This window comes from Balaenoptera musculus, chromosome 19 (assembly GCF_009873245.2).
Source record: "Balaenoptera musculus isolate JJ_BM4_2016_0621 chromosome 19, mBalMus1.pri.v3, whole genome shotgun sequence".
Lineage (NCBI taxonomy): Eukaryota > Metazoa > Chordata > Mammalia > Artiodactyla > Balaenopteridae > Balaenoptera > Balaenoptera musculus.
Genome location: NC_045803.1, coordinates 8,934,808 through 8,959,457, shown reverse-complemented (window position 1 = coordinate 8,959,457; position 24,650 = coordinate 8,934,808). Strand labels below are relative to the sequence as shown.

At 52.5% G+C, this 24,650-nt stretch overlaps 1 protein-coding gene across 3 annotated transcripts in view; it reads right to left on the bottom strand.

Annotated features, from left to right (window-relative positions):
• Positions 1–594: 594 nt before the first annotated feature.
• SLC8A2 (solute carrier family 8 member A2) overlaps positions 595–24,650 on the bottom strand; it is a 30,949-nt gene continuing 6,893 nt past the window's right edge. The window contains exons 3-10 of one of the 3 annotated variants that reach the window (XM_036834885.1): positions 21,142–21,806; positions 14,993–15,415; positions 10,326–10,429; positions 10,160–10,177; positions 8,662–8,786; positions 8,259–8,358; positions 3,813–4,091; positions 595–2,049 (exon numbers count right to left, since the gene is read on the bottom strand). In XM_036834885.1, the coding sequence (XP_036690780.1) occupies positions 1,673–2,049; positions 3,813–4,091; positions 8,259–8,358; positions 8,662–8,786; positions 10,160–10,177; positions 10,326–10,429; positions 14,993–15,415; positions 21,142–21,806 (2,091 nt within the window). In that variant the 3' untranslated portion in view covers positions 595–1,672. Of the gene's footprint in view, positions 2,050–3,812; positions 4,092–4,112; positions 5,460–8,258; positions 8,359–8,661; positions 8,787–10,159; positions 10,178–10,325; positions 10,430–14,992; positions 15,416–21,141; positions 21,807–24,650 lie in introns of those variants that run through there. The other 2 variants (XM_036834886.1, XM_036834887.1) reach the window with 2 other exon arrangements.

Sequence of the window (24,650 nt, the reverse complement as noted above, 5' to 3'; positions counted from 1 at the left end):
GCGTGGCTAGTGCAGCTCCTGGGTAATGAGTGGGGGCGTGGCTAGGGGGAGCTTAGGGCTGATCTTCAGAGTGGCTGGTGCATGCCGGTGTGTCCTGGCAGAGGATGAGGGGAGCATGGAAAAACCCAGATTATTTGGTGTATTTCACAGTTGCCCAAATCTCCATCAAAGACTTCATTAGCCCTCCCCTCGTGAATCCCAACTTCCCACGGGGAGGCTGTTTTTCCAGGCAGAATTTCAAAGTTTTATGGCAACTTTTACAGAAATCACAAAGAAAAGAGACAGCGACTGGTGCTGATGAGCTAGGAGTAGAGAAGGCAAGTGGGCAACAGGTCTGGGACGCTGGGGCTGATTCACAGCAGGACGATAGGACGCTAAAAACCTGTGGGAAGAAGAGTGCTACGGGGGTTGCGGGGTCATCCTCAGGGTCCCAAGAAGTGGGCAGCACTCCTCGCACCCCAAGTGTGTCCTTTGGGCAGGAAACATCAACAGTAAGAAAATGCACATGGCCTACCAACAGATAGGTGGCCTCCAAAGTTAAAAATGCCCACCCAGACCCCCTGGCCCCAGTCCCACCCTCCCACCCACCCCTGCTCCCCATCAGGCAGAGATGTGGCAGCATTTGCTGGCTTGTAGCATTGGTCCTCTGGGACCCTCGGTCTCCTCTTCGAGGGTCCTGCCCGGATTGGCTGGCACTGAGGGCAAAATGAGCCTTCTAGATAGTCAGGGGAGATAGGCTGTACTCCCTTGGATTCCTGGCCTCCTCCCCAAAGCCAATTCTCACGGCTGAGGGAGTCTGCTGCCCTCTCAGTAGAAAAGTCTGTCACCCTTTCCCCAAGTCATGCACCCTCCCGCGTCCCCCCGCCCCCAAACACACTATGTACACACATAGCCCCCCTCCCACCTCCAAGGCGTGGCTGGGCTCTCAGAGGTAGTGGAGGCAAGTGAGGGCGCTGGAAGGTGAGAAGTTACAGGTCCAAAATGTGCCTCCTCCAGCTCTGGAAGCCCAAACTTTCCCCTCCCTTCTCCAAGCCTCGAGAATTAGTGTCCTCCCAAGGGCCTGAGTGGAGAAATCAGGGAAGGTGTGCCCCCCTGTGCTCGTACCCATCTGTTCCTCCCCCATCCCCCGAGGCCCACAGAGCTCCCTGAGGGTTGGGGGAAAGGGCTGAGATCTGTGACCTCCTGGGATGGACCAGCCTCCTTCAAGGGCCCCCCAGGCAGGGCTGAGTTCTGAGGCCCTGGGGCACAGGTCCGTGGAAGTGGTGAGGGGGTCCTCTAGAGGAAGGGGGACTTATGGCATGGAGCAAGCCTGGGTGCCTAGGGAGACAGATGGGAGACTCTGTAGAGGATTCCGGATGAGGGAGGGTTCTCTGGGGAGGGGCCTCCAGGTGGAAATTGCTCCAGTAACAAAGCCGGTAACGAACACGGACGGACGGGCTGGACTTGCAGGTAACCGACGGGGCTGTTCGCAGGAGGACCTGGGGAGGCTCCCGAGGGGAAGGGAGGAGGCTGGAAGTGGGGACCGAGGACAGGGGGAGATGGCTTCCCAGGAGGAAGGGAGGCCGAGGCCCAGGAGAGGAGGCTGGAGGACAAATCTCTGGAGGACAAAGGAGAGCCAGTCCAGCGCGGAGGCGGTGGTCTCGAGGGGCAGGCCGAGTCCCTGGGGAGGACCCTAGAAGCCCCGGATGTGGCAGTAAGCCTCCAGGCTGGCGAAGAGGATGTAGAGGAACCAGAGGCCCAGGAAGAGCGCGGTGGTGGCGAGCTTGGGGCCGCGCGGGCCGCCCAGCTCGCCGCCGATGTGCGGCCGGCGCCGGTACAGCAGCACGGCGATCCCCACGAAGGCGAAGACGGTGAAGAGCGTGACGGAGAAAGCCAGCGTGCCGGTGCGCACCTCGAAGGGCCGGCCCTGCACCGCCCAGTACACGGCGGCCACCGACCAGGCCACGCCGAGGCCCAGGAACACGTTCACGGCGTTGGAGCCCGTCACGTTGCCGATGGATGCGTCGGCGCACTGGTCCTGCAGCGCCGCCACCTTGCTGGCGAACGTGTCTGCAGGGGCAGAGACGCCGCGGGTCAGGGGGGCTCCGCGGGCCCCCCCACGAGCATCCGCCTGGCTTCGTCAGTCACTTGCTCCCCAGAGGGAGACCCACCAGCACCCCGCTGGCCCAAGGATCCAGACTCCTCACCCCAGTGTCGCGCGGGCCTCGCCTCCCACTCCTGGAGTTCTGTGCCCTTGACCCCACCCAGGGGGCAAAGTCGATCGCCATCTCTGTGCCTGCTCGCTACAGGTCCCGCTGCCTGCTTTCTATGGAACGTGTCTGCAACCAATGGGATCCACTACCTACTCCCTGGAACTCACCGCCTCTCTCAATGGGACCTGCTGCCTGCTTTCTATGGGACCCACTACATGGTTTCTATCAAGTCCTCACCTTATTTCTATGAGACCCCCCCCCCCATCACCTGTCTCTTCAATGCCCTGGCACCTTCTTTCTATGGAATCCATCGTCTGGTATCTACCATTTCCCACCACCTTAGTTCTACGGGACATCCCATTTGTTGCTTTGGGGGAGGATTCAGCTGACATACTGAATCCATGGGCCCCCCTGCCTAGTTTCTATTATTCCCCACCGTTGCCTGTGTTCTATGGGGTCTGCTGCTGGCTCTCGACAAGACTTGCTGCCCACTCACTGTGGGACTCAATCTGCTTTCTGTGGGACACACACACTACCTGATTTTTGTGGAATCCACTCTATTCTATGGGGCTTGCTGCCTACTTTCTCTGGGACTTGCTGCCTGCTTTCGCTGGGAATCACTAGCTGTTTCCCATGAACCCACTGCCTGTGTTTCTACAGGCCCAATTATCCCATTGCCACCTGGCTGGACAAGATAAATGTTAGGCCCCAGCCACGTGGCACCCCTTGCCCATCAATTCCCCACTTGGCTTCTGTCAAGCTTCGCTTCTCTGGCCTCCACCCATTCCTGAACATCTCGCTAAGACTGCAAGTCTCTGGTGTGGAGGGCAGGCTTCACAGACCCATTCACCAATGGTTGCTTTCTACAGGACCCATCACCTGCTGTCTGGGCCTACAGCGCCACCACCTGGCTGGTGAACACATTGATGTGGAAAAGAAAGGTGTCTGCCTCCTCGCGTGGTCTCCTCCCTCCTACAGGAATTTCAGTCTCCTCCACCTGGTTTCTAAGGGACTCTCCCTCAGATTTTAGGGGAAGAGGGGATCACGTACACTGTAGTCTCTGAGGCCTCACTATCTTATTTCTATGGCACCTTCTCCAACATGTGGTTTCTACTCTGACTCTCATCTTAGTTAAAGCTTTGAGATTCATTGGCCTGGTTCCTATCATGCCCAGCAACAAAGGTCTATGGAATCTTTCATCTGGTTGCTCGGCAGGGGGAGGAAACGGAAAATGAACATCTTGTTTCTGTGGAACTCACTGCACGGTTTCTATGAAGTTCCCACCTTATTTCTATGGGACCCTCCTTCCAACACCTGTCTCTTCAATGTCCTGCCACTTTCTTTCCCTGGCATCCATCGTCTGGTTTCTGCCATTTCCCACCATCTTAGTTCTATGGGACATTCCACCTGCTTGCTTTTGGGGAGGATTCAATTCACATATTGAATCCATGGGTTCCCTCCACCTAGTTTCTATTATACCCACCTGCCTATTTCCAAGGGACCCACCATATGGGTTCTGTAGGATTCCACCACCTTATTTCTGCAGGGCCTTTCTCTTAGGGTCCACCTGCCTGGCTTCTCTGAGACACTCCCCCAACAAGTGGTCTCCTGAGGGGTTACCGGGGATGGAGGTGCCCAGGGCCACGAAGACGACAGCGTTGACAGAGTCCTTGAGGCCAACGGTGCAGCCGAAGTGGGAGGCGAGGTCCCCAATGAGGGCGGTGAGCAGCCCGATGACCAGGATGCAGACACCGAAGCAGGCCCAGCCGTGGCAGTACTCGGTGGGGGGCACGCAGGCGAACAGAACCTTCCAGAACACCGTCAGGAAGTGCATGACGTAGTCAAAGCACGACGGCAGTCGCTCCTCCCGGGACCCGTCCTCCTCCTCCTCCTCGTCCCCTGTGGGCACACGACCCAGCTGGGGCACACGCCCATGCCTCCTTCCTCACCTACAGAGCCCCCCTTTCGTTCAACTTCTAGGCAGCAAGTCCCCAACGAATTGCTTTCCCAGAATCCCTTGCAGCTAAGAGAATGTATGGGCCCAGGTAAAAATATTCATTTTCTCAGAATCATTTGAAGCTAGAGGAGGCCATGTGCCCAGATAAAAAATATGCAGTTTCCCAGGATCCCTTCTGCTAGGGGTGGCCATGTCCCTAGCTAAAGATATGCCTTTCCCAGAAGCCTTTACAGCTACTGACAGCCAGGTGTGCAGCTAGAAATATTCACTTCCTCTGATTCATTGCAGCTGACAGTAGCCACATGCTCAGCTAAAGGTGCTCACTTTCCCAGAATCCCCTGAGGCTAGAGAGAACCATGTGCCCAGCTAACATTAGTCACTTTCCCAGAATCCCTTGAGGCTAGCAACAGCACTGTCCTCAGATAAAAATATTCACTTTCCCAGAATTCCATGCAGCCAACAGCAGTCAGGTCCTCAGCTAAATACTTGGTTTCCCAGAATACCTTGCAGCAGTGGTCGTGTGATCCAGTCTGGCCATGAGACATAAACAGAGGGTTTCTGGAAAACTCTGGCTTTCCTGATAGGGGTCCTGTTGTTACAGATGTGTTTTCTGAGATTTGTAAAGGATGCATCATCCTTAGAGCTGTTTGTGTCACCTATTGTGACCGAATTTGACCCACTTTTGACCTGCAGTGACTTGTGTAATGGGAAAGTGCAAATGAAATGTCTTCCTACCTCACCTGAAACTGATAAGCAGAAAGCAATGAATGAGAAGCAATGAACACACTTGAGTGTGCCACGAATTACATCTGGAAGGATGCTGATAAGAAACATTGTAACCCCTGGCCAGTTGCTCACATTAAGTCAGGAAATAAAAGCCAGACCAGCCACCAAATCATGAAGCCACTTTCCATGGTCCCACCCAATGGTTCCTTGGAATGTCAGGGAGCACAGGACAGCTGGTGGCAGTGGAGGCAGAGAGAGACTGATGGATTTGGGGATTCAGGTCATATATCCCTTTCCCACTTTTCTAGCTCACATAGCCACTTGACTTGTTAAAGAAATAAATGGTTGAATTTGTAAATGTTTAACTAAGTGGTTTGTGAGGTTTCTCGGTTCTGCATGTTGCATCACAAAGAAAATGTTTTTGCTGCGACCCCAAGTAAAATGCAATTGGAAACTAGAACTGGAAACTCAAATGCAACAGGCGCTCTGCCCCTTCCTGCTTCCCAGCTTCCTTTCTTCCTGCCTGGAGTATGGACTTGACACCTGGATGTACGGCAGCCATCTTGCAACCATGAGGACAACAGCTGAGAATGGGAAAGAGAAATAAAGACGGGGCCTGGGCCCTTAATGACATTACTGAGCTGCTGCTAACTCTTGATTGCCTCCTACAGATTTTTTTTTTGTTCCGTGAGAAAAAATAAAGTCTAGTGTGCTTAAGCCACTTACGGTCAAGTTTTCTGTTGTTTGCCACTGAACGCATCCCTAACTGACCATACTGAGACATGGCGGAGGTCAGAGCAGGGAAGACACACTCTTGGGAGGGAGGGGGCTGCTATCACTCCGTCTCTTGGGGCTTCTCCCTGCCCTGCTCCAAATCCTGCCTTGGCTCCCCATTGCCCTCAGATCCAGGCCCACACTCCTGCGCTTGGCCTTCCAGTACCCACAGGCTCTGGCCTCTGCTTACTTCTCCAGCCTCTCCCATCTAGAGGGAGCCTCACGGCTATGCCTGTGGTTCTGGAGCCGACTCTTTGGTGTCAAACCCTGTGTGATCTTGAATCAGTGTCCTAACCTGTCTAAGCCTCTGAATGTCTATTTGAGAAATGGGAATAATAATCAGACCTGCCTCAAGAGAGGGCTGGGATGACTACATGAGTCAGGCCATATAATGTGCTCTCTATGGGGCCGGGCACATCTCCACTGTGACTGTCATTGTTGCAGCCATTGTTGAAGGCCCATGCCGGTGCCTGGGGGGCGATTCAAAGATGCCTGAAACCAAGCCCAGCCTGCAAAGAACTTTCCATCGGGAGGTAAAGGAAATACAAAATCACCTCTAAGTGCAAGATGGGACATGATTCATCCCCTAAGGAAGCGAGAACCACCCTTCTTCAGCACCTCAAAAAGCTTTGTGCTCACGTGAGGAACCAAAAGGAACAAAGTACAAAATGATCAAGCCCCAACCCAGATACTCGGGATACATTCATTAAATGAGTTCATACAGGAAATGGACTTCAAAGCTGCCTGACACTCAATCTGTCTTCATCGTCGTCATCGTTGTGATTATTATTACTGTTATTATTACCATAATGGTTTTATTCTTCCTCTACTACTTCCTCTGATCTAATCACTTGCTTTCTATAGACCCATGGCCTCCACAACCACCATCTCACACCCACAGTTTCAGTTTCATGCAACCCTCTTACCTTCACTAAGCCCCTAGAGGGACCTCTCTGGCTCCCCACTGTTCTTGAAGCTCAAATTCCTCACCACATCCTCTCAGACCCTGCATGACCCATCTCCTGCCAGTTTTGACAGCCTCAACTCACACCCCATCCCACCCTCTCGCTCTTCCTTCCACAGGTTCTCTCCACTTCCAGGAGTTCCCCTCATTCAAAAAACACTCCATGGGGAAAAAAAAGAGAAGACAAGAAAAAAGCTCCATGGCTCCCCACTGCACCTAAAATGACACCCAAGCCCACTCCTGTGGCCTCTAAGGCCTTTGGGGTCTGGACCCTGCTCACCTCTCATACCTCATCCCATGCCTTTTCTTCATGCCTGAAACCAATCACCCTCCCTAAATGTGCCATAATCTTGCACATTTCCAGACTCTGGATTTCCCTCTGCCTGGCTCCCTCCTCCTGGCTAACTCTTATTCCTATTTGAAGACTCAGATCAGAAGGCTCCTCCTCCAGGAAGCCCTCCCTGACCTTCAAGTTGGGTCAGACACCCGATGTGGTCTCCCATATCTCCCTGGGGACCCCGTCCCAGTCCTGCCCAATCTGGGTTGTCACTCTCTTGTGACAGGTTGTTTCCCCCACCGGACAGTGAGCTCTGTCAGGACAGGTCCCGAGCTGTCATGATCATTTCTTTGTCCCCAGCAATGGCCCTGCATAGGACCGGGTCCAGAGGATCCTTCAGAAGTAGATGTTGAAAGAATGTGGCTTCAGAGGGAGATGCCACTCCATTTCTATTAGGCCTACAATCTGGTGTCTCTAGGCCCGCTACCGGCTACTTTTCCATCCCTGATGCCTCGTTTCTTTTGATCCCACCGACCAGTTTCTTTCCAACCACAATTCCTCGTGTGTTTTCAGTTCCCACCAGCTTGGTCTCCCTGAAGGAAACCTGATGTTATTCAAGTGACAGAAGTCCTGAGTTCCACCCTGGTCCTTTCTGGATTCCCTGAGGGACTTCAGGCCAGTCCCTCTTATGTCTCTTGGCCTCAGTTTCCCCAATTCCTATCACAGATGGCCAGTGTTGGTCTCCAAGATTGTGTCTGTGAATCCATGTCATCAAATATCTGGCCACAGGGGGGCAGTGTGAGCCTGTCTGAGGCCTAAGGGGGTGAGAACCCGCTCAGGTGGGAGAACTGGGTGCCCTGGAGACTGTCTCCATAGCAACAGAGGACCCAGGCTGTGTGAGAGGCCACGCCATTTAACCTGTTTCCACCCTCCAATTACCTGACGCCAGGAGAAAGCCCGGGCTGGGATCCCTCCGCTTCACAGCTCTCCACCTCTGCCCCTGTCTCCACCAACTTTCCGTGTCTCTGTGTCTACCTGCCTCTCTCTCTCTCTGGCCCTCTGCGTCTTCATTTTCCACACCTTTCATGCTTTCTCCGCATCTCTGTCCTTCTCTGGGATTCTGTGTGCCTCTCTGTGTGTCTATCTCTCCTATTTGTAAACTTTCCCTATCTTTTCCTTTGTCTTTCTGTATCTGTTTCTTAGTCTTTTTCTTTGCATATCCCTGTGTCTTTCCTGTCTTCTTTCTCTTCTCTATCGCTCTCTGTCCTTCTCTCCATGTCCCTCTTTCCCTCTCCCTTTCAGTTCTCTTCCTCTGTCTCTCCATCCCTCTCTTCTTTCTCTCTTCCTCTCTCCTCCCTTCCCACTTACCTGCGCTCACCGTAATTGCCTCTAAAAACTGCTCTCTCCACGAATGGGTCCCAATCACCAAAGCCAAGTTCGTTTTCTTGATGAGTTTATCCACCGTGTTCTGGGAATGAGAGGGTGGGGAGAGACCATGGCCCATGATCACCCCAGGGCAGCTCCATGAAGGGTACTGGGGATGCGGGCTCACACCCCATGCTCAGGGGTCCTCAACCTTCCATATCCCAGTTCTAGCAAGAAGGGACAAGGGAAGCGTGTGCTGTCCATGGTGCTAACGGAGGGACACAGATGGTGGCCTCGGACCTTGGTTGCCCTTCCCTTGTGACCCTCATGGTTGATCCCCTCCTGGACTCTCCCCAAGGAAATGACCCAGGCAAGACTCCAGGAAGGTGAGGTCCCAGAAAATCACCTTAAAATCATACGACTCCTCAATGATGACCTCCAGTCGACAGTTTTCCCCAAGAACTGGCTTGCCCATTTCTGCTATCCTCCGAGCCTCTTCCTCCTCAGCTGTCAGTTTCCTGTCCCCATCCCCTGCAGCATGAGGGATGGGAGTTAGACTCCAAGGAGACCTACCTACCTGGGCCTGTGATGCCTTTACTACCTGTTCCCACTGATGAAGAAAACCCTGTCTGCTCTTCTCTGGGACGCCTCCTTGGTGATGCTTCCCCCCCCCTGCCCCTGCCTCCCATCTGACCACCACCTTCCCCAACCTGAGACCCAGCTCCCATGGGCTGGTCCACGAAGTTCAGTTGGTGGGCTCTGAGGTTCATGTGGTGGGGGCTGTGTGACCTTGGACAATACCTTAGTCTCTCTGTGCCTCAGAGTTCACATCTGTAAAATGGGCACAATAACAGTACCTACCTCATAGGGTGGTTTCCTATTAACTCCTAGTTAAAGGAGTTAATTCATGTGAAGTGCTTAGAAGAGTGCCTGGCACACAATAACTAAAAAGGTTACTTTATTATTATCACCACTATCGTCATTACCATCACCACCCTGTGGAAGAGGCCTGGTCTTCATATCCAAGCTCTGAAAACATCCTAGAGTGTGTTTGAGGTGGTGAGGAGAGAGGGGGATTCCCGATTTTGGTACAAATCTTGGACCCAGAACCATCTACAGTTGGCTCTGGGCTCACTGACCTCCCCAAAGTATGTTGATCCTTTGCTCCAAGCCCAGCACCAACCCAATCCTAACTCTCGTAAGAAAGCCACCCGCCAACCAGGAACAGTCTCAGAAAACTATGCCTGAGTGAGAAATGACTTTTATTGTGTTAAGCTACTGGGATTTAGGGGCCTATTTGTTCTAGTAGCTTGTATTACTTACCTTGACTAATATAATCTTCAGTCTATCCTTAATCTTAACCCCAAACCCCAATTCTGATCTCAGCTCCAAAATTACTCTGTCACTATCTCCAAGCCCCTGACCCTAGACCCAACTCTCACCCCCATCTCTGACCTTGGCTCCAACTCTACCCTCAAATTCCTCAAACTCACCTCAAATTCCTTAGCTTTGACCTCAATCTGACCCCAGTTCTAATCAGATCCCACCACAAACCCAGAAGCCAATCTCCATCTTAATTCTAGCTTTGACCCAGTTCCTAATACTGATCCCAAATCCCAACCTCAACCCAGCCCTAATCAACCTCAAACCTGATTCCCTCTGACCCCACCACAAACCCAAATTGGATTCTATGACTTACTCCCCCCCACCATCTTAACTACAACCAAAACACGATCTTGGCCTTTAAACTTCTGTCACCCCAAATTCACACTGGTTCCACCAAATTTATCACACCTGCAACCTGCCTCAAACCTGACCTTGAGGGGAACTTGAGGCACTGACCCACCCCCAAGACCCTCCCTCCGGTGCCCCCCCCCCCCAGGTCTGGAAGTAAGTCCACTCACCTTGATTGAGTAGCAGAGCTGGGGAGAGACAGAGACAGGGAGAAGGTGAGATCTTCCCTGGGAAGCTCAGATCCACGAGCTTGAAGGATTGCCCACAACTGAGCCTCCAAGGGTCCCCCCACCCTGGACCCCTTACCTCTCCCACAGCCCACCCATCACCCCTTACCTGAAATCCCTCGCTTAAGCCACTGTGGCTGGCCCAGCTCGATGAAGAAATTATCCTTTTTCTCATATTCCTCATCGTCAACTATCTTCACCTGAAGAGTTTTCCTGAGCAGAGAGGGAGAGCACGCAGCCTAAGACCCCCTCCCCCTGAATCACCAATAACTCGCCCATTAGCCACCCAGTTTCTTGAGCACTCGCTCCATCTCAGGCTCTGGAATCTCATTCAATGTTCACAACAACCCTGGGGAGGAAGGCTCTCTTATTATCCCCATTTGACAGAAACAAGCGCAGAAGCATCTGACGAAGCTGAGTTTGTATGAAGCATCAAGCTGAGGGATCCCGATAAAACCTAGGTTAGACTGGGTGCTTCCTTCCTCTGCTCAGAACATTCACCTGGCTCCCATCTCACCCAGAAGAAGAGCCAAAGACCCAAGAATGGCCCACAAGAACCCCTGCCATCTGGCCCTTGTTCCCTTTCTGGCCTCCCAGCCCTCTCGCCCTTGCTCACTCCCTCCAGCGACGCTGGCCTCCTTGCTGTTCCTTGAACCTACCAGGTCTGCTTGTGCCTCAGGGCCTTTGCACCGGCTGTTCCCTCCACCTAGAACACGGTTTCCCCATGCTCACTCCCTCAGCTCCTCCAGTTCTCTGTTCAAACTTTACTTTCTTTCTCAATGAGACCCACTCCCACTGCATTCTTTAATATTGAAATCCATCCCTACCCCTACCCCAGCATGCTTGGCCCCCTTCCCCTGCTCTATGTCTTCCTTGTTTCAGATCATCTTCTAACACACCGTCTAATGTGTTTATTTTGTTTATTGTTTGCCATTTGCCTCTTCACATTAAAATGTAAGTTCCACCAGGGCAGTGATCTTTGTTCATTTATGTTCTTTGCTGTATCCCCAACGCCTAGAACAGTGCCTGGCATATAGTGTGCCCTCCATAAGCAGTTGTTCACTCAAAGTTTTCAGTCCGGGAGACCCTTGGCTTCCTGTTTCCTGTCCTGACCACATTCGCAGGTGTAACAGAGGGCTAATTGATTTTCTCTGCATCCCCGCTGCCATGGTAACCAGGAGGGTGGGCGGGGAGAAACAGCCAAAAGTTATCCATCCCCTTCAGGCATACAACCGACCCCCCCTCTATTACGAAGACCCACAACCCCCCAAAGCCCACAGCTCTGCCACTAGCAGCTCTTTCAGCTGTAGGAACCACAAGGCCTGGCCCCAGAACCCAGAAACACAAACACCCAGCCCACGCAGTCACCCAGCAGAGGAAGCACAGCCAATCACACTGCCCACACCCACACACCATCATACCCCGCAGCCATCCCCTATGCAGTGGCAAAATCACACGGACCAGATGCCAACTAGCACGACACCCCCTCCGCAGCCTGGGCGACATCACCAACGTGTAAGACCCCTGCTGTGGTTCCATGTAGATTCTCCTTCCTTACACCTCACTCTTTATGCCTCTTGGTGTCTGTTTATTCCCTTCAACATCTCTCTCTGCATCACAGTCTCTCAATCTTCCTTTGTCTCTCTGCCCATCTATCAGCCTCTCTGTGTCTCTCTCTTTCCATCTCTCTGACCTTCTCTGTCTCAGTCTCTCCCCAGCTCTCTGCCTTTCTTTCTGTGTCCTCCACTCCCCATCTCCGTCTGTCAGTGTCGGAGAGACTGAATGCAACAGAATGGAATAGCCAAAGTCAACACAATCTAAGCAAAGGGGTCTCAATCAACAGACCTATCTCAACACACGAACACACAGGACACAGTGACACCCATGCAAAGACAGACGCACACAAGACGGTCACGTGGAGACATACGCCTACTTCCGCCTTCACCCACTCCCAGTCTCAAGATATTTAAAATTTTCTGTGGGTGGCAAAAATGGGTGCCCCCCACCTCAGGAGTGGGCTGGGAGCTGTCCGCGGTGCTGAAACACCGCAGCAAGGAGGGGGTCTCCTGACACACGCAGACGGCTACTGACACGTTGACACACTGACAGGGTGATACACACACACCTCCGACGCTCACTCTCTCTCAGACACGCCGTGATCCACTGACACGCAGTGACTGACACGCAGTGACCCACGCGCCAACTGGCGCCCAGACAAGTGTGCCCTCACGGGACCCAAAAGGAGGAGAAACCCAACTAGCAAGGGACAGCAAGAGGGACTCGAGCTAGACAAGGGCAGGACTTCCTGAGATCAAAGGAAGCAGCCCTAGGAGTATAGGATTAACAGATACACACCATTATATATAACATAGATAAACAACAAGGATTTACTGTATAGCACAAGGAACTATATTCAATATCCTGTAATAATCTATAATGGAAAAGAATCTGAGAACGAATATATATACATATATATACATATACATATACCTGAATCACTTAGCTGTACACCTGAAACTAACACAATATCATAAATCAACTATAGTTCAAATTAAAACTAATTAATTATTTTTTAAAAAGGAAACAGCCTTCCTCCCAAGCCTGACATTTTGTCATCCTCACGCCTGCCCTCCTTGTTTCCTGGGAACTCCACTCTGATTTCAGACCCAGTCTCTTTCTTATCCTGTCTCCCATCCTCTCTTGCTGACCCAAACTCTTTCTCTCTGTAGCATCAGGAGGGCCTTTCCTTCCCTGAGTCCCACTGACTTCCTCTCAGTGAGAAGAACGTCTCTCTTGATCTCCCCTGCATCTCTCTTCCTTTCAGTTTTCCTCCGTCTCAGTCTCCCAATCCCGTTTCCCCTCTCTTGATGGGCCTCTGTCACTCAGTTTCTGGCTTCCTTGGTATCCATCTCTCAGTTTGTGTCTTTCTGTCTCTCTCGTGCTCTCTCTCTCTTCTCTGTTTCTCTCTCTGACTCTCCGTTACTCCGGCTCCGTCTCTCTTTCGCTAGGTCTCTTCTGTCTCTGGGTGCCTCTCTGTCTGTCTCTCTCTCTTGCATATCTCCCCGCCGCCCCATCTCTGGGTGTCTCTCTTCCATCTCTGTGTTGATCCTGCCTGGGGCCAACCCTCCAGACCAGGTGCTTCGAAGCATCTCTAATTAGCGCCTGCCCGTCAGAGGAAGGATGTGTTTCCCTAAACGCTAATTAGCCTCCTGTTCTCCGTCTCCTGAAGCCACAGCTGGAAGCTTGGGCGGGGGTGGGGGACAGAGGGTGTCCCAGCCTGGGGAAGCCGTGTGCGGGAGGAGAGGGCCTGTGGGTTTGTAGCGGCGGGAAGTTGGTTGGAAGCGACAGACTACAAGAAGGACTGGAACAAGTAGAAAGATAACGCCCTCCATCCCCTCGGCCTCTTGGGTGGGAGACATGGGGCCTGGAACGGTGCCCTCAGCTCCCAACCTAAGTTCTCAACCCAAGTCAGACAGAGAGAGAGATGGAAAGGTATGGAGAGTTCGTGACTGAAATATAACCCGAATCAGAGAGCTAGCTAGATACTGGGGACAGAGATCTAGAGATTAACAGAAACCCAGAGGGGGAGTGCCAGGAGCGAGAGACGCAGAGACGCAAACGGAGAGATGGAGAGAGCAGTGAGAAGCTGAGCGGGAGGCCAAGCCACAGAAGCTGGGAGGGGGAGACGGAAGGGGAGCGCGGTAGGGCCTCTGCTAGGTGGGGGGAGCGTGGGCGGCAGGAGGAGAGAGACAGACTGGCGTGCGGGGGCGGAAGGGAGCGGGCAAAGGAGGGGAGGAACCTTCTGCATCCCAGGCAGGCGGGGGGGGGGGGGGGGAAGGGGGAGGGGGATGTGAGGCTGCAGGCACACATGGGGGGGACTCGGGCATCTGTGTAAGGGGTGGCCGGGTGTCTCGGCGTGAGAACAGCCCTGACTCTGTGTCTTTGACTGTGTGTCCGTATGTGCCGGTGTGCGTGTTGGTTGTGTCTGTGTGTCTACATACGTATTCCTGTGTATCCAGCTCACCTCCCGAGATTCCACCCCACCCTCCCAACTCCCAGCCCTCCAGCTTCCCGTGTCTCTTCCTAGGCCCCCATATTCCTACTCGGCCTCTTCCCAAAGCCTCCCCCACATTCCTCTTAGGTCTCCTGCTATTTCCCCAGGTTCTTCCGCCTACCCAATAGCTTCACCCCTTCCCCCATCCACCTCCTCAGTCTCTGCCCCATCTCCTTAGACCCCGCCCTCTTTCGCTGTCCTTGTCCTTTTCCCTGAGTCCCTACCCAGACCCCACTCGCCCTCCATTTCCACAGACACCTTCCCACCTCGAAAGGAACCTCAGGCCACACTCCTCCATTCTACCAATTAAGCCTTCCACATTCCTCTCCCCAGGCCCCACCCTATTTCCTCTCCTCTCTTGGCCTTTCTTCCTGGTGTCCCACTCCCCTCTCCCCAAACCAGCCCAGTTCTCCCAAGCCCCGCCCACATCCCGTCCCAACATCTTGGCCACGCCCCGTCACTCCAGTCTCCTCCCTCCTCTCCCCTGTCTCACCTCTTCCCTGGGCCCTGCCCCACTTCCCCTGACCTCTCCGTTTCAGGAGCAAGGCCCCATCACGGCCCCACCCCTTTCCCAGACCACGCCTCTCCGAGGTCCACCCACTTCTCGACCTCGCCCATCCAGGCCCCGCCCCGCCCGGGCACCGTCCCGTCCTGGTCCCGCCCCTCTCGCCGGCCGCGCTCGGTCTGCCCCGGCCCGCGGGCTGCCCGACCGGCGCGCTCACATGGTCTCGTCGTCGCCGAACTCGAGCTCGCCGCACGCGTCCTCGTAGTGCACGCCGCCGCCGCGCGCCGTCCCGTCCACTGTGCGGTAGGGGAGGCGCACGGTGCCGCGCGCGCCCGAGCTGCGCACGACGCGCACGTCCACGGTGCCCATGCACTCGCTCACGTGCAGCAGGCGGTCCTGGAAGGAGAAGATGCCCGCGTGGTCGTCGTCCAGGATGGTGACGGTGGCCAGCAGCGGCGCCACCAGCCGCCCCTTGGGCCGCCCGCCGCCGTCGGGCTCGAACATGCCCTGCGCGTCGCCCACGCGTAGGTTCAGCAGCCGCACGAAGAAGTGCTCGTCCTCCTCGAAGATGTCGTCGTCGATGATGCCGATACGCAGCTCCTTCTGTGTCTCGCCCGGCTTGAACACCAGCGTGCCCTCGCTGCGGTGGAGGAGAGGGGAAGGAAAGGGGTGAAGGTCGCTCAAAGGCTGTGGGGGAGGTGGGAGGAGTCAGGGTGGGCCTCCTAGAGGAGGGGGCCGCACCGCGGAAGAACTTACAAATATAATGGTGGACAGGCATTAAACAAGTAATACTGAGGGTGAATGAGGGTGGGCTTCTCCGGGGCAGGAGATGCAGAGGGAGAACAAGACAGAGTTGGTCCCTCCCAACATCATCATCTGATGATGAAGGTCCGATCAGGGCAGGCTTCATGGGAGAAGATTTAGTGGGCAGGAGAGCTCCAGGCAGAGGGAACAGCACATGCAAAGTCCCAGGGTGTAGAGGGAGCCTGGAGTGGTCCGCAGCCATGCTTCTCCAACCTCCATGTGCACACGAATTCCCTGGGGCATCTTGTTAAAATGCAGATTCTGGTTCAGTAGCGCCTGGGTTTCAAGACTCTGCAGTTTTAGTTAGCGCCCAAGGGATGTGAATGGTTCTGGTACATGGACCACACTTTCAGTAGCAGGGACATAGGGCCCAGAATTGACCTTGCCATGCTTCTCATAAAAACCATTCTGTGCTCCCAGATATCCCCAAGAGAAAGTCCACACTCCTTAACTTGGCATCATTCAGTCATTCAACATACACTCCCAGAGTAACTGCTGGGCAATGCTGGGAACACGGGAACAGCCCCATGGCAGAGCCATATCACAGTGACAATTACACATCTAGGGATTTAATTACAGTTCATTCATCCAACAGACATGTATTGTGCATCTGCTGTGTGCCAGGCACTGTTCATAGTGTTGGGGAAACAGCAGCAAACCAGATCAGAGAAAAATCCTTGCCCTGGTGAAGCTTCTGTTCCAGTGCAGGAGACGAATAATAAAACATATAATGTCAGGTGGTGATGATGGTCTGGAGAAAACAGAGGAAGGAGGGTAGAGAGTGAGGAGAAGGAGCTGTGTTAGAGTGGTCAGGGAAAGCTTTTCTGAGGAGGTGACATCTGAGCAGAGGCCTGAGGGAGGGAGCCACGTGGAGGATATCTGGGGAAGAGTATTCCTGTAAAGGGAACATCCAGTGCAAATGTCCTGAGGCAGGAGTGGGCCTGGAGTGTTTGAGGAACACCAGGGAGGCTGCATCTGAGGGAGCAGGGGAACAGGGGCAGATGTCATGGGGTCTTGGTGGGCCACGGTGAGGACTTTGGCCTTTACTCCAAGTGAGATGGGAACCATGGGAGGCCTCTGAGCAGAGGAGGGACGTGAACTGGCTTAGGTTTAAAAGAGCGTCAGTTGTGTAACTCTCTAAAGCACATGCAAGATGTTCTATTATGGAGTGGGGGAGGGAATGAGGCAGGGCCTGAGTCAGGGTGAAAGTTTGAGGGAACAGGGAATGAGTGGGCTCCTCCTGGCAGGGCTGCAGACATCAAAATGACTCTGGGATGTTAACAGATGTCAAAACTCTATAATATCCCCCCTATCCCTCTGTGGGAGGGGCAGAGGGACCCCAAGATTCTGGCAGAGGTAGAACTGGATGACAAGATCTGGATGGAGGGAACTAGGGCTCCCTGTTGGGGCAGCCGTCAGCCTAGGGGCGCTATCCATGGTGGCTAAGGCACCCAGCTGGGTGGGCCGACCTGTGCCAGCTGTGTGATCTCCAGGCAGTTAGGATACAGGGGAAACACTCAACAAAAGTTAGCTCGTGATATTTGCACTAGCTAACTAGTGAATCCTAAAGTAATGGCATGTTAGAAGTGGAAACTTAAGGGATAGTAGAATGTTGGGCTTTTAGCACCATCTTTACGAAATGGTTAACCTGGACATCACCAGTAATGGGACACGTGGGCGTCATGTGCCTCCCGGCACCATGCACCGAGGAGGGCACCGTGCACCGAGGAGGGCACAGCGTCACCTCCATGGAGTCCTGCCAAAGTGCATCACCTGAATCTAATCATGAGGAAATATTAGATGAACCCAAATTGAGGCTTGTTCTAGTAAGTGGTCTAACGTCTTCAAAAGTGTCGGGGTCATGAAAGTCATGGAAAGGCTGAGGGATCGATCCAGACTGAAGAAGGTGAAAGAGACATGACGACCAAATGCACCATGTGGTTCCAGATTGGATGGGAAGAGAGGGAGTGAAGACACAGCCATGAAGGGTGAGATAGGGACAACCGGGGAAATGCAAACATAGACTGTAGATTGGATCATAATATTGATTCAGTATCAAATGTCCTAAGTGTGATCATCGTATTGTGATGATGGAGGAGAATATCATTATTCGTAGCAGATGCACACTTATGTTTATGGGTGAATGGCCCTGCTGTCTGCAACTCATTCTAATAAAGTGCCACAGTTATTAATATTATTATATATTTTTCTAAAACAAACGTATGGTTACCAAAGGGGAAAGGTGGGGGGGGAAGGATAAATTAGGAGTTTGGGATTAATATACACTACTATATATGAAATAGATAATCAACAAGGACCTACTGTATAGCACAGGGAACTCAATATTCTGTCATCACCTATGTAGGAAAAGAATCTGAAAAAGAATGGATATATGTATATGTATAACTGAATCACTTTGCTGTACACCCGAAACTAACACAACATTGTAAATCAACTATACTCCAATATAAAATAAAAATTAAAAAAGAGTAGCATCTCAAAAAGCATATTATTATATATTAAAGAGAGAGAGTGAATGCACACAGGACAAAATAGGAACAATTGGTGAATCTGGGTGGAGGTTACGTGAGGGCTCACCAGACTATATTTGCAGCCCTTCTGTAGGTGTGAAATTTTTCAAAATAAAAAGTTGGGGAGAATCCGCCTGCCAATGCAGGGGACACGGGTTCGAGCCCTGGTCCACGAAGATCCCACATGCCGTGAAGCAACTAAGCCCGTGCGCCACAACAAGAGAAGCCACCGCAATGAGAAGCCTGCACACTGCAACGAAGAGTAGCCCCGCTCGCCGCAACTAGAGAAAGCCCGCGCACAGCAACGAAGACCCAATGCAGCCAATAAATAAATAAATGAAGAAAAAAGAAAGTTGGGGAGAAAAAGAACATGGGGATTTTAGAAACCAGATATCAGAATCATAGAAGGCTAGGTTCACAGGACTCATATTCCCATACTGGGTGCACAAAATCTGAGAAAATGAAAATCTTAGAACCATCAGATCAGAGACTGGTTGGGGTACAGATTAGAATATCAAAATGTGGGAAACCTGGAATCTTAGAATTTTAGACCCTTAGCATGTTAGGATTATAGGGGCTTAAATCTCAGAGTCTTGGAAGAGCCGTACAGTTTGGGGGCCTCAGAGATCATTATTAATTTGGAGAAACTAAGACCCCAGAGGACCACCATAGCCTAGTGATACCTGTGGGCAAATTAGAAAACGGCCCCCCTTCTTCAAGACACTATTTCCACGAATCTGGAAATTGTCATAATAGACATAGAAATCTACAATGTCCACTATATGAATAGCGCTTTCTTAGATGTGCTGCTCTTGTGCAGTGTACAACCTCAACAACTGTACGTGACAGCCCTGTCTACCCAGACTGAGGCAGGAACTTACACAGGGAACAGGGGGCAGGGCTAAGCTTGGGCTGGAGCCCAGGTGTCCTCCCTCCCAGTCCTGGACCTAAGCTGCCTTGATAAGTGATGCCAGGCCTGTGAATATCAACTGCGTTGGGAGAACAGGGATGGATAGGAAGGTGTCAACTCCTCCTGGCTCTTTGGTTCCACCACTGAACAGCATTTACTCCTTCACTTCAAACATCTCCTTCATGACGTCATTGGCAGGTGAGAAGGCAGCCTCTGATCCCAGCAGGTGACACGTGTACTCACTTCCTTCTGCAAAGGCTTGGGGCTTTGATGGGGGCAATGCAGACCCAGAGGTGTGGGTAGGAGGGGAATGGTGGATAGACTGAGTCACAGCAAGCCCCCAAACAGTGAATACCTTTTCTTCAGTCGAAGAAGGCTGGAGATGTAGGATGGGCAGAGAGGATGGAGGGAGGAGGTCATGGGTGGCCAAAGGGATCCCATGCTACAGGATGATGGAACAAAGATCCGTGAACAGCTGTGCTCCACTCAGGGAAGGCTGCGGAGGGGCAGGGTGGGAGAGGTGGATGAGGATGGGCAGACTAAAGGATCCTGGACTGACTGAGGTGGAGGGAAAGACCTACAAATGTCCAAAGCAGTGGAAAGATGTGTAGATATGATGGGGCAGAGGGGAGCCTGGGCTACCAAAGGTCTTTGCTGAGGCACAGTGGTGGAACTAAAAATCTGTGAAACAGGGACCTCAGTCCCAGAAAGAGAAGAGTTCGCGGAGGAGGGGCTGGCTGCTGCATGATGGCGGAACCAAAGATCTGTGAACAGCTCAGCTTCCACTCGGCAGGTGGAACCCGTGAAAAGCTCAGCCATCAACACTCTCTCCCGTATTCTGCTTTGTTTTCTTCACTGTTCTTACCACTCCCTGATACTTTAATGTCTTGAATGTATACTTTCTAATGGCCTGTCTTTCCCATGAGAATGTCAGCTGCATTGGGGCAGGGACTTTTACGTCTTTCGTTTACTGCTGGTCTCCATTGCCCAGATTCGTTTCTGGCACATAGAAGACACACAATAAATGCTATTATTAGAGGAAACCATGGGAGACTTGCACATCAGTTAACATAACAAAACATACTGTAAACCTATAATTCTTGAAAGAGTGTGGTATGGACAGAACTACAAATACATAAAGAATTTTGTGGTCCCATGAGGACACAGAAGTTATCTTCTTTACTGTTCTCTGTTGAGCCCCTTAAAAAAGCATCTGTCAGATGGATAAACAACAAGGTCTTACTACATTCAATATCCTGTGATAAGCCATAATGGAAAAGAATATGAAAAAGAATGTATATATATATAACTGAGTCACTTTGCTGTACAGCAGAAATTAACACAACATTGCAAATCAGCTATATTTCAATAAAAATTTTTAAAAAAGCATCTGGCACCTAGTAGGCGTGCAGTAGGAGTTGCTGAACAAGATCACAGTTCTGCTCAAAGAGGGGTGAGGAGAGATACTGGGGCAGTGAGACACAGGAGGGTGCAAAGAGTGGGTAGCTTTATGGTGGAACCAAAGACCCAGAGACAATTTGGACACTGTCTGTCCTCTTATCCCACTTCATTTCCCCCCATCACCTGATGTTTTTATATGTTTCATAGTTTATAACCTTATTGCAACTTGAGGGTAGGGACCTTAGCTGTCTTGTTCACCGGGGTATACACCTGGCATATAGTAGGTGCTCAATAAACATTTTTACCTTACTAATGGTGTGTGGGAGGGTGCTTGTTCTACCAGGTATGATACATATAATGGAGCTATAAAAATGAACACAGTGGAGTGTCAAGCACAAGAATGCACAGGTAGAGCATGGTCATGGGAGGAGCAGCCCGTGGTAGGTGGACAGCCACTGCTGTCTGTCTTGTCCAGCAGCGTTTGCCAAATGCCTAGAACAGTGCCTGGTACAAAGTAGACTCTCAAGAGTGAATGAATGAATGAATGAATGAATGAATACTGCAGCTCTGCCCATAGCAAAGTAAGGATGGGCGCCAGAGGTAGCCAGGAGACTGAGGAGCCTGGGAGGCCGCTGGATGGCGGAACCTATGACCTTCGAACAGCCGGCCCTCCCTGCCCACCCACCCGAGGCGGGCCGGGGGGCACTGCCCGGGACCCACCTGTACTCATAGTCGGAGCCGGCCTTGGCGGAGCCGTCCTCCGTGCGGTAGTCCACGTAGAAGGTGCTGTTGCCCTCGCCGCCTTGGCAGGTGACGGACAGCAGCACGGAGCCGCAGTTCTCCAGGCAGTGGTAGAGGCTGGGCTCAAAGAAGATGCGGCTGGCGCCGTCGTCCTCGTCCTCGCCGGGGCCCTCGGCCAGGGTGGCCCTGCGCGAAGCGTCCACCGCGTGTCGCCGCAGCACGTTGCCCGCGCCCGTCATTAGCCGCGTGGCCTGGATGCGGTAGAAGGCGCGGCTCTTCTGCTGGTGCAGCAGCGCGTAGTAGTTGGCGATGCCCACCAGCTGCTCCAGGTCCTTGTCCGGGTGCTTCTGCTTGAGGTCCTTGAGGATCTGGATGACCTCGCGGCGGCTGGCGTCCAGCTCGCGGGCCTCGGCGGGCCCCGGGCCCAGGCCGCCCACCTCGCCCGGCGCCTCGGCGCCCAAGAACGTGCCGTCCAGCTCGATGCTCTTGGGGGGGTCGCCCTCGGCGCCGATGATGATGCCGCTGCGCGGGTCGGTGCGGTAGCGCTTGTACACGTACTTGTAGAAGAGCAGCCGCTTGTCGGCCATCCAGGCGAACACCACGCACACCGGGAAGAAGACGAGGGTCAGCAGCGCCTCCCACACCTGCGGGCGGCCCCGCGGGTCAGGACCGCCGCTCCGGGAGGGGGCGCGCTCGCAGCCGGCCCGCCGCCTCCCGGCGCCTCTCTTCCCAGAGCCCGGTCCCGGCCGCCACCCGGCGCTCCCCGCGCCCCTCTCCTGCATCTGTCCCCATCTGGCCTTCTGGCTCTGCCTCTCTCCTGTCTCTCTTCATCTCTGCCTCTCCCCCTTCCTCTTCGTGTCTCTGTCTCTCCCCTTTTCCCTTATCTCCCTCCATCTCTGTCTCTCTCTCTCTCTGGCTCTTGTCTCTGCTCCTCCCTGCCTCGCCCCATATCTCGCTCTCTCTGTTTCTCTAGGTCGTTGTCTCTTTCTGCCTCTGTCTCATCCTCTATGTCAGTTGGTTTTTTATCTTTCTCCCTCTGTGTCTTCCTTTCTTGTTGCCGCTGTCTCCTTGTCTCTCTTTCATATCTTTTGTAGATACCTACCTCTCTCCCTCATGAAATTCTTCACAGTTTCCCACCCCACACTTCTCTCTTTATGTCCCCCCCCTTCCCCCGCCCTTCCTGTCTCTCTCCTGGTCTCATCCATCCATCCATCCATCCATCCATCCATCCATCCATCCATCCATCCACATTTTGTCACACTGAGAACCACACTTAGCTGCCCCAGTGCCGGGATCCCAGACATCCTATCCCCGGACATCCTAAGCCACCACCAAGCCAGAGACACGTCCCCACCGCGTGGTCCCAGCCCCTGTCCAGGGGCAGAGCTGGTGTCTCTTCTTGCCTCTCTCTCCCTCTGTCTTTTCTCTCCCTGCTCCATTTCCCCTCTGCCCCTCCTCACCCGGGATGCCTCCACTTCTCCAAAGCCTACCCATCACCCAGGGTCTGTCCTCTGCTCACCTCCCCAAACTGTCATATTCCCTCCCCACCCCCACCCACCCCACCAGTAAGTACAGCCCTTGCCAGATTCTCCTTCCTTAGGATTTGTTTGGCCCTTAGGGACAGGACTCTGACTCTAAAAGAAGCCCAAGTTTGGCTCGTTGTCTGACAGCCTCATAAAGCGAGTTCCCATATTTACATGCTACCGCCCCAGAGAGACAAGGCAATGCTGAGTTTAGATCCTGGTTCTAGAAGAGGAATGCCTGGCCCAGCCTCTTGTCTGTAAAATGGGGACATCCCCAAGATTGAATGAGCTTATGTACCCCTAGCACGTAGCCTTGTTGGTTATTGACACATGGAAAATACACAAAACATGAAATGACCATTACCATTATTATTATTACTAGCGCTATTATCTTGGGTTCATTGAGGTCTGGGACTCAAGTCTGCCTGTGGTCTGGCACAGGCCCAGGCATGTACAAGAAACATCCACCAACACGTGACAGCTCGCCTTGAAATATTCATGTAAAGACTCATATGCTACCTTTCTCATTAAAGATAAGGAAGAAAAGATGAAAGAGTATTTACAAATCAGATGGCCCCAGAGGTGTATTTAAAATGAGCCTGGTAGGGGAACGATCTTTAAGCTCCGACTGCCACAGGCCCTTGTCGCTGTGTTTACTGATGGTTCAGAGGAAAGGCAGGACTTGGAAATAGTACCACACAAAGCCACCAAGCAGGTTTGTGAAAAGAAACTGAATTTTCCACGCAAGCTGTAAAATGAACTCTTGCCTTGTGCTCATTGAACTGGCCACTGTATATGCTGTGGGCGATTCTCTCTTAATCAGAAGAGAGATCTCAAACACCTGAGATCGGCTTTCTTCCCTGCAGGTAAACAAAAGGTGATTCTGATAGATTCACATCTGCTTTCTAGCGCATCCCCTGCAAATGGGCTCACGGGCTTGCCCACCCTGGGAGGGGAGTGAGACACACCTTCAGGTCTCAGTGGACAGAACGCCCCCAAGAGGGGGTGTCACAGATCTAGGGATATTTATGGGTTGCCACCATAATTGGGGAGGGGGATACGGTCCCAGCCTGGTGACATCCAGCGACTCATGGGACAGTCCCACACGATGCAGAATTGTCCCACGTCCTGCCTGACTTCAGAACCTCCCACCGGACGTTCACGTCAGCGAAAACCCTGCTTATGATAATTGGAGTCTACCCTCCATTCTGTTTTATATCTGTATGAAGTATTTTCCTGTATGGTTTAATGTACGCTGAATATGCCTGATTTCAATCTCATGGCTACCCGCTCCTCTGCTGGTCTCCGTGCATGGGAATGGTTTCTGATTTTTTTTTTTTCTCTTAAACACCAGCTTGTTCATTATATGTAAGTAGATGCCACCATCTGGCTCTTCGTCATGCCTTTGAAGGTAGTCATGCCCAAGCGTTTACATGTAGAAATGCAGATTGTTCTATTAGATATTACTTTCCTTTATATCATGGTCTGGGCATTATACTGACTTCTGGGAAGCCAACAGTGTAGGGAAGTTTGTTAACGGGAAGAGGAGCTCACACTTACCCTGTCCCAGGCTCGCTGTTCTAAGCCCTTCCACATGTAGCAATTCAACAGATCCTCATGCAGCCCTCTGAAGCTGGTACTAGGATGACTCCCTGATTACAGGTGGGGAAACTGAGGCACAGAGCAGGTAAGGAAACTGCCCAAGGTCATACAGCTAGGAAACAACAGAGGTGGGATTTGAACCCAGGCCTCGGGTTCCAGAGTCCAGGCACCAAACTCCGAGGCGAGAAAACCTCTCTCCTATTAGCTAAGAATTTCACACCAGCAGAATAAAGGGGATATAACAAAATTTGTTATAAAGAGGGAGGATTGGCTATGAAGGGTCCAGAACCAATGGTCTACTTCAACCCCTTCTATCGTTCAGATGTGTAAACGGAGGTCCAGAGGGTACAGGCTTTGCCTGAC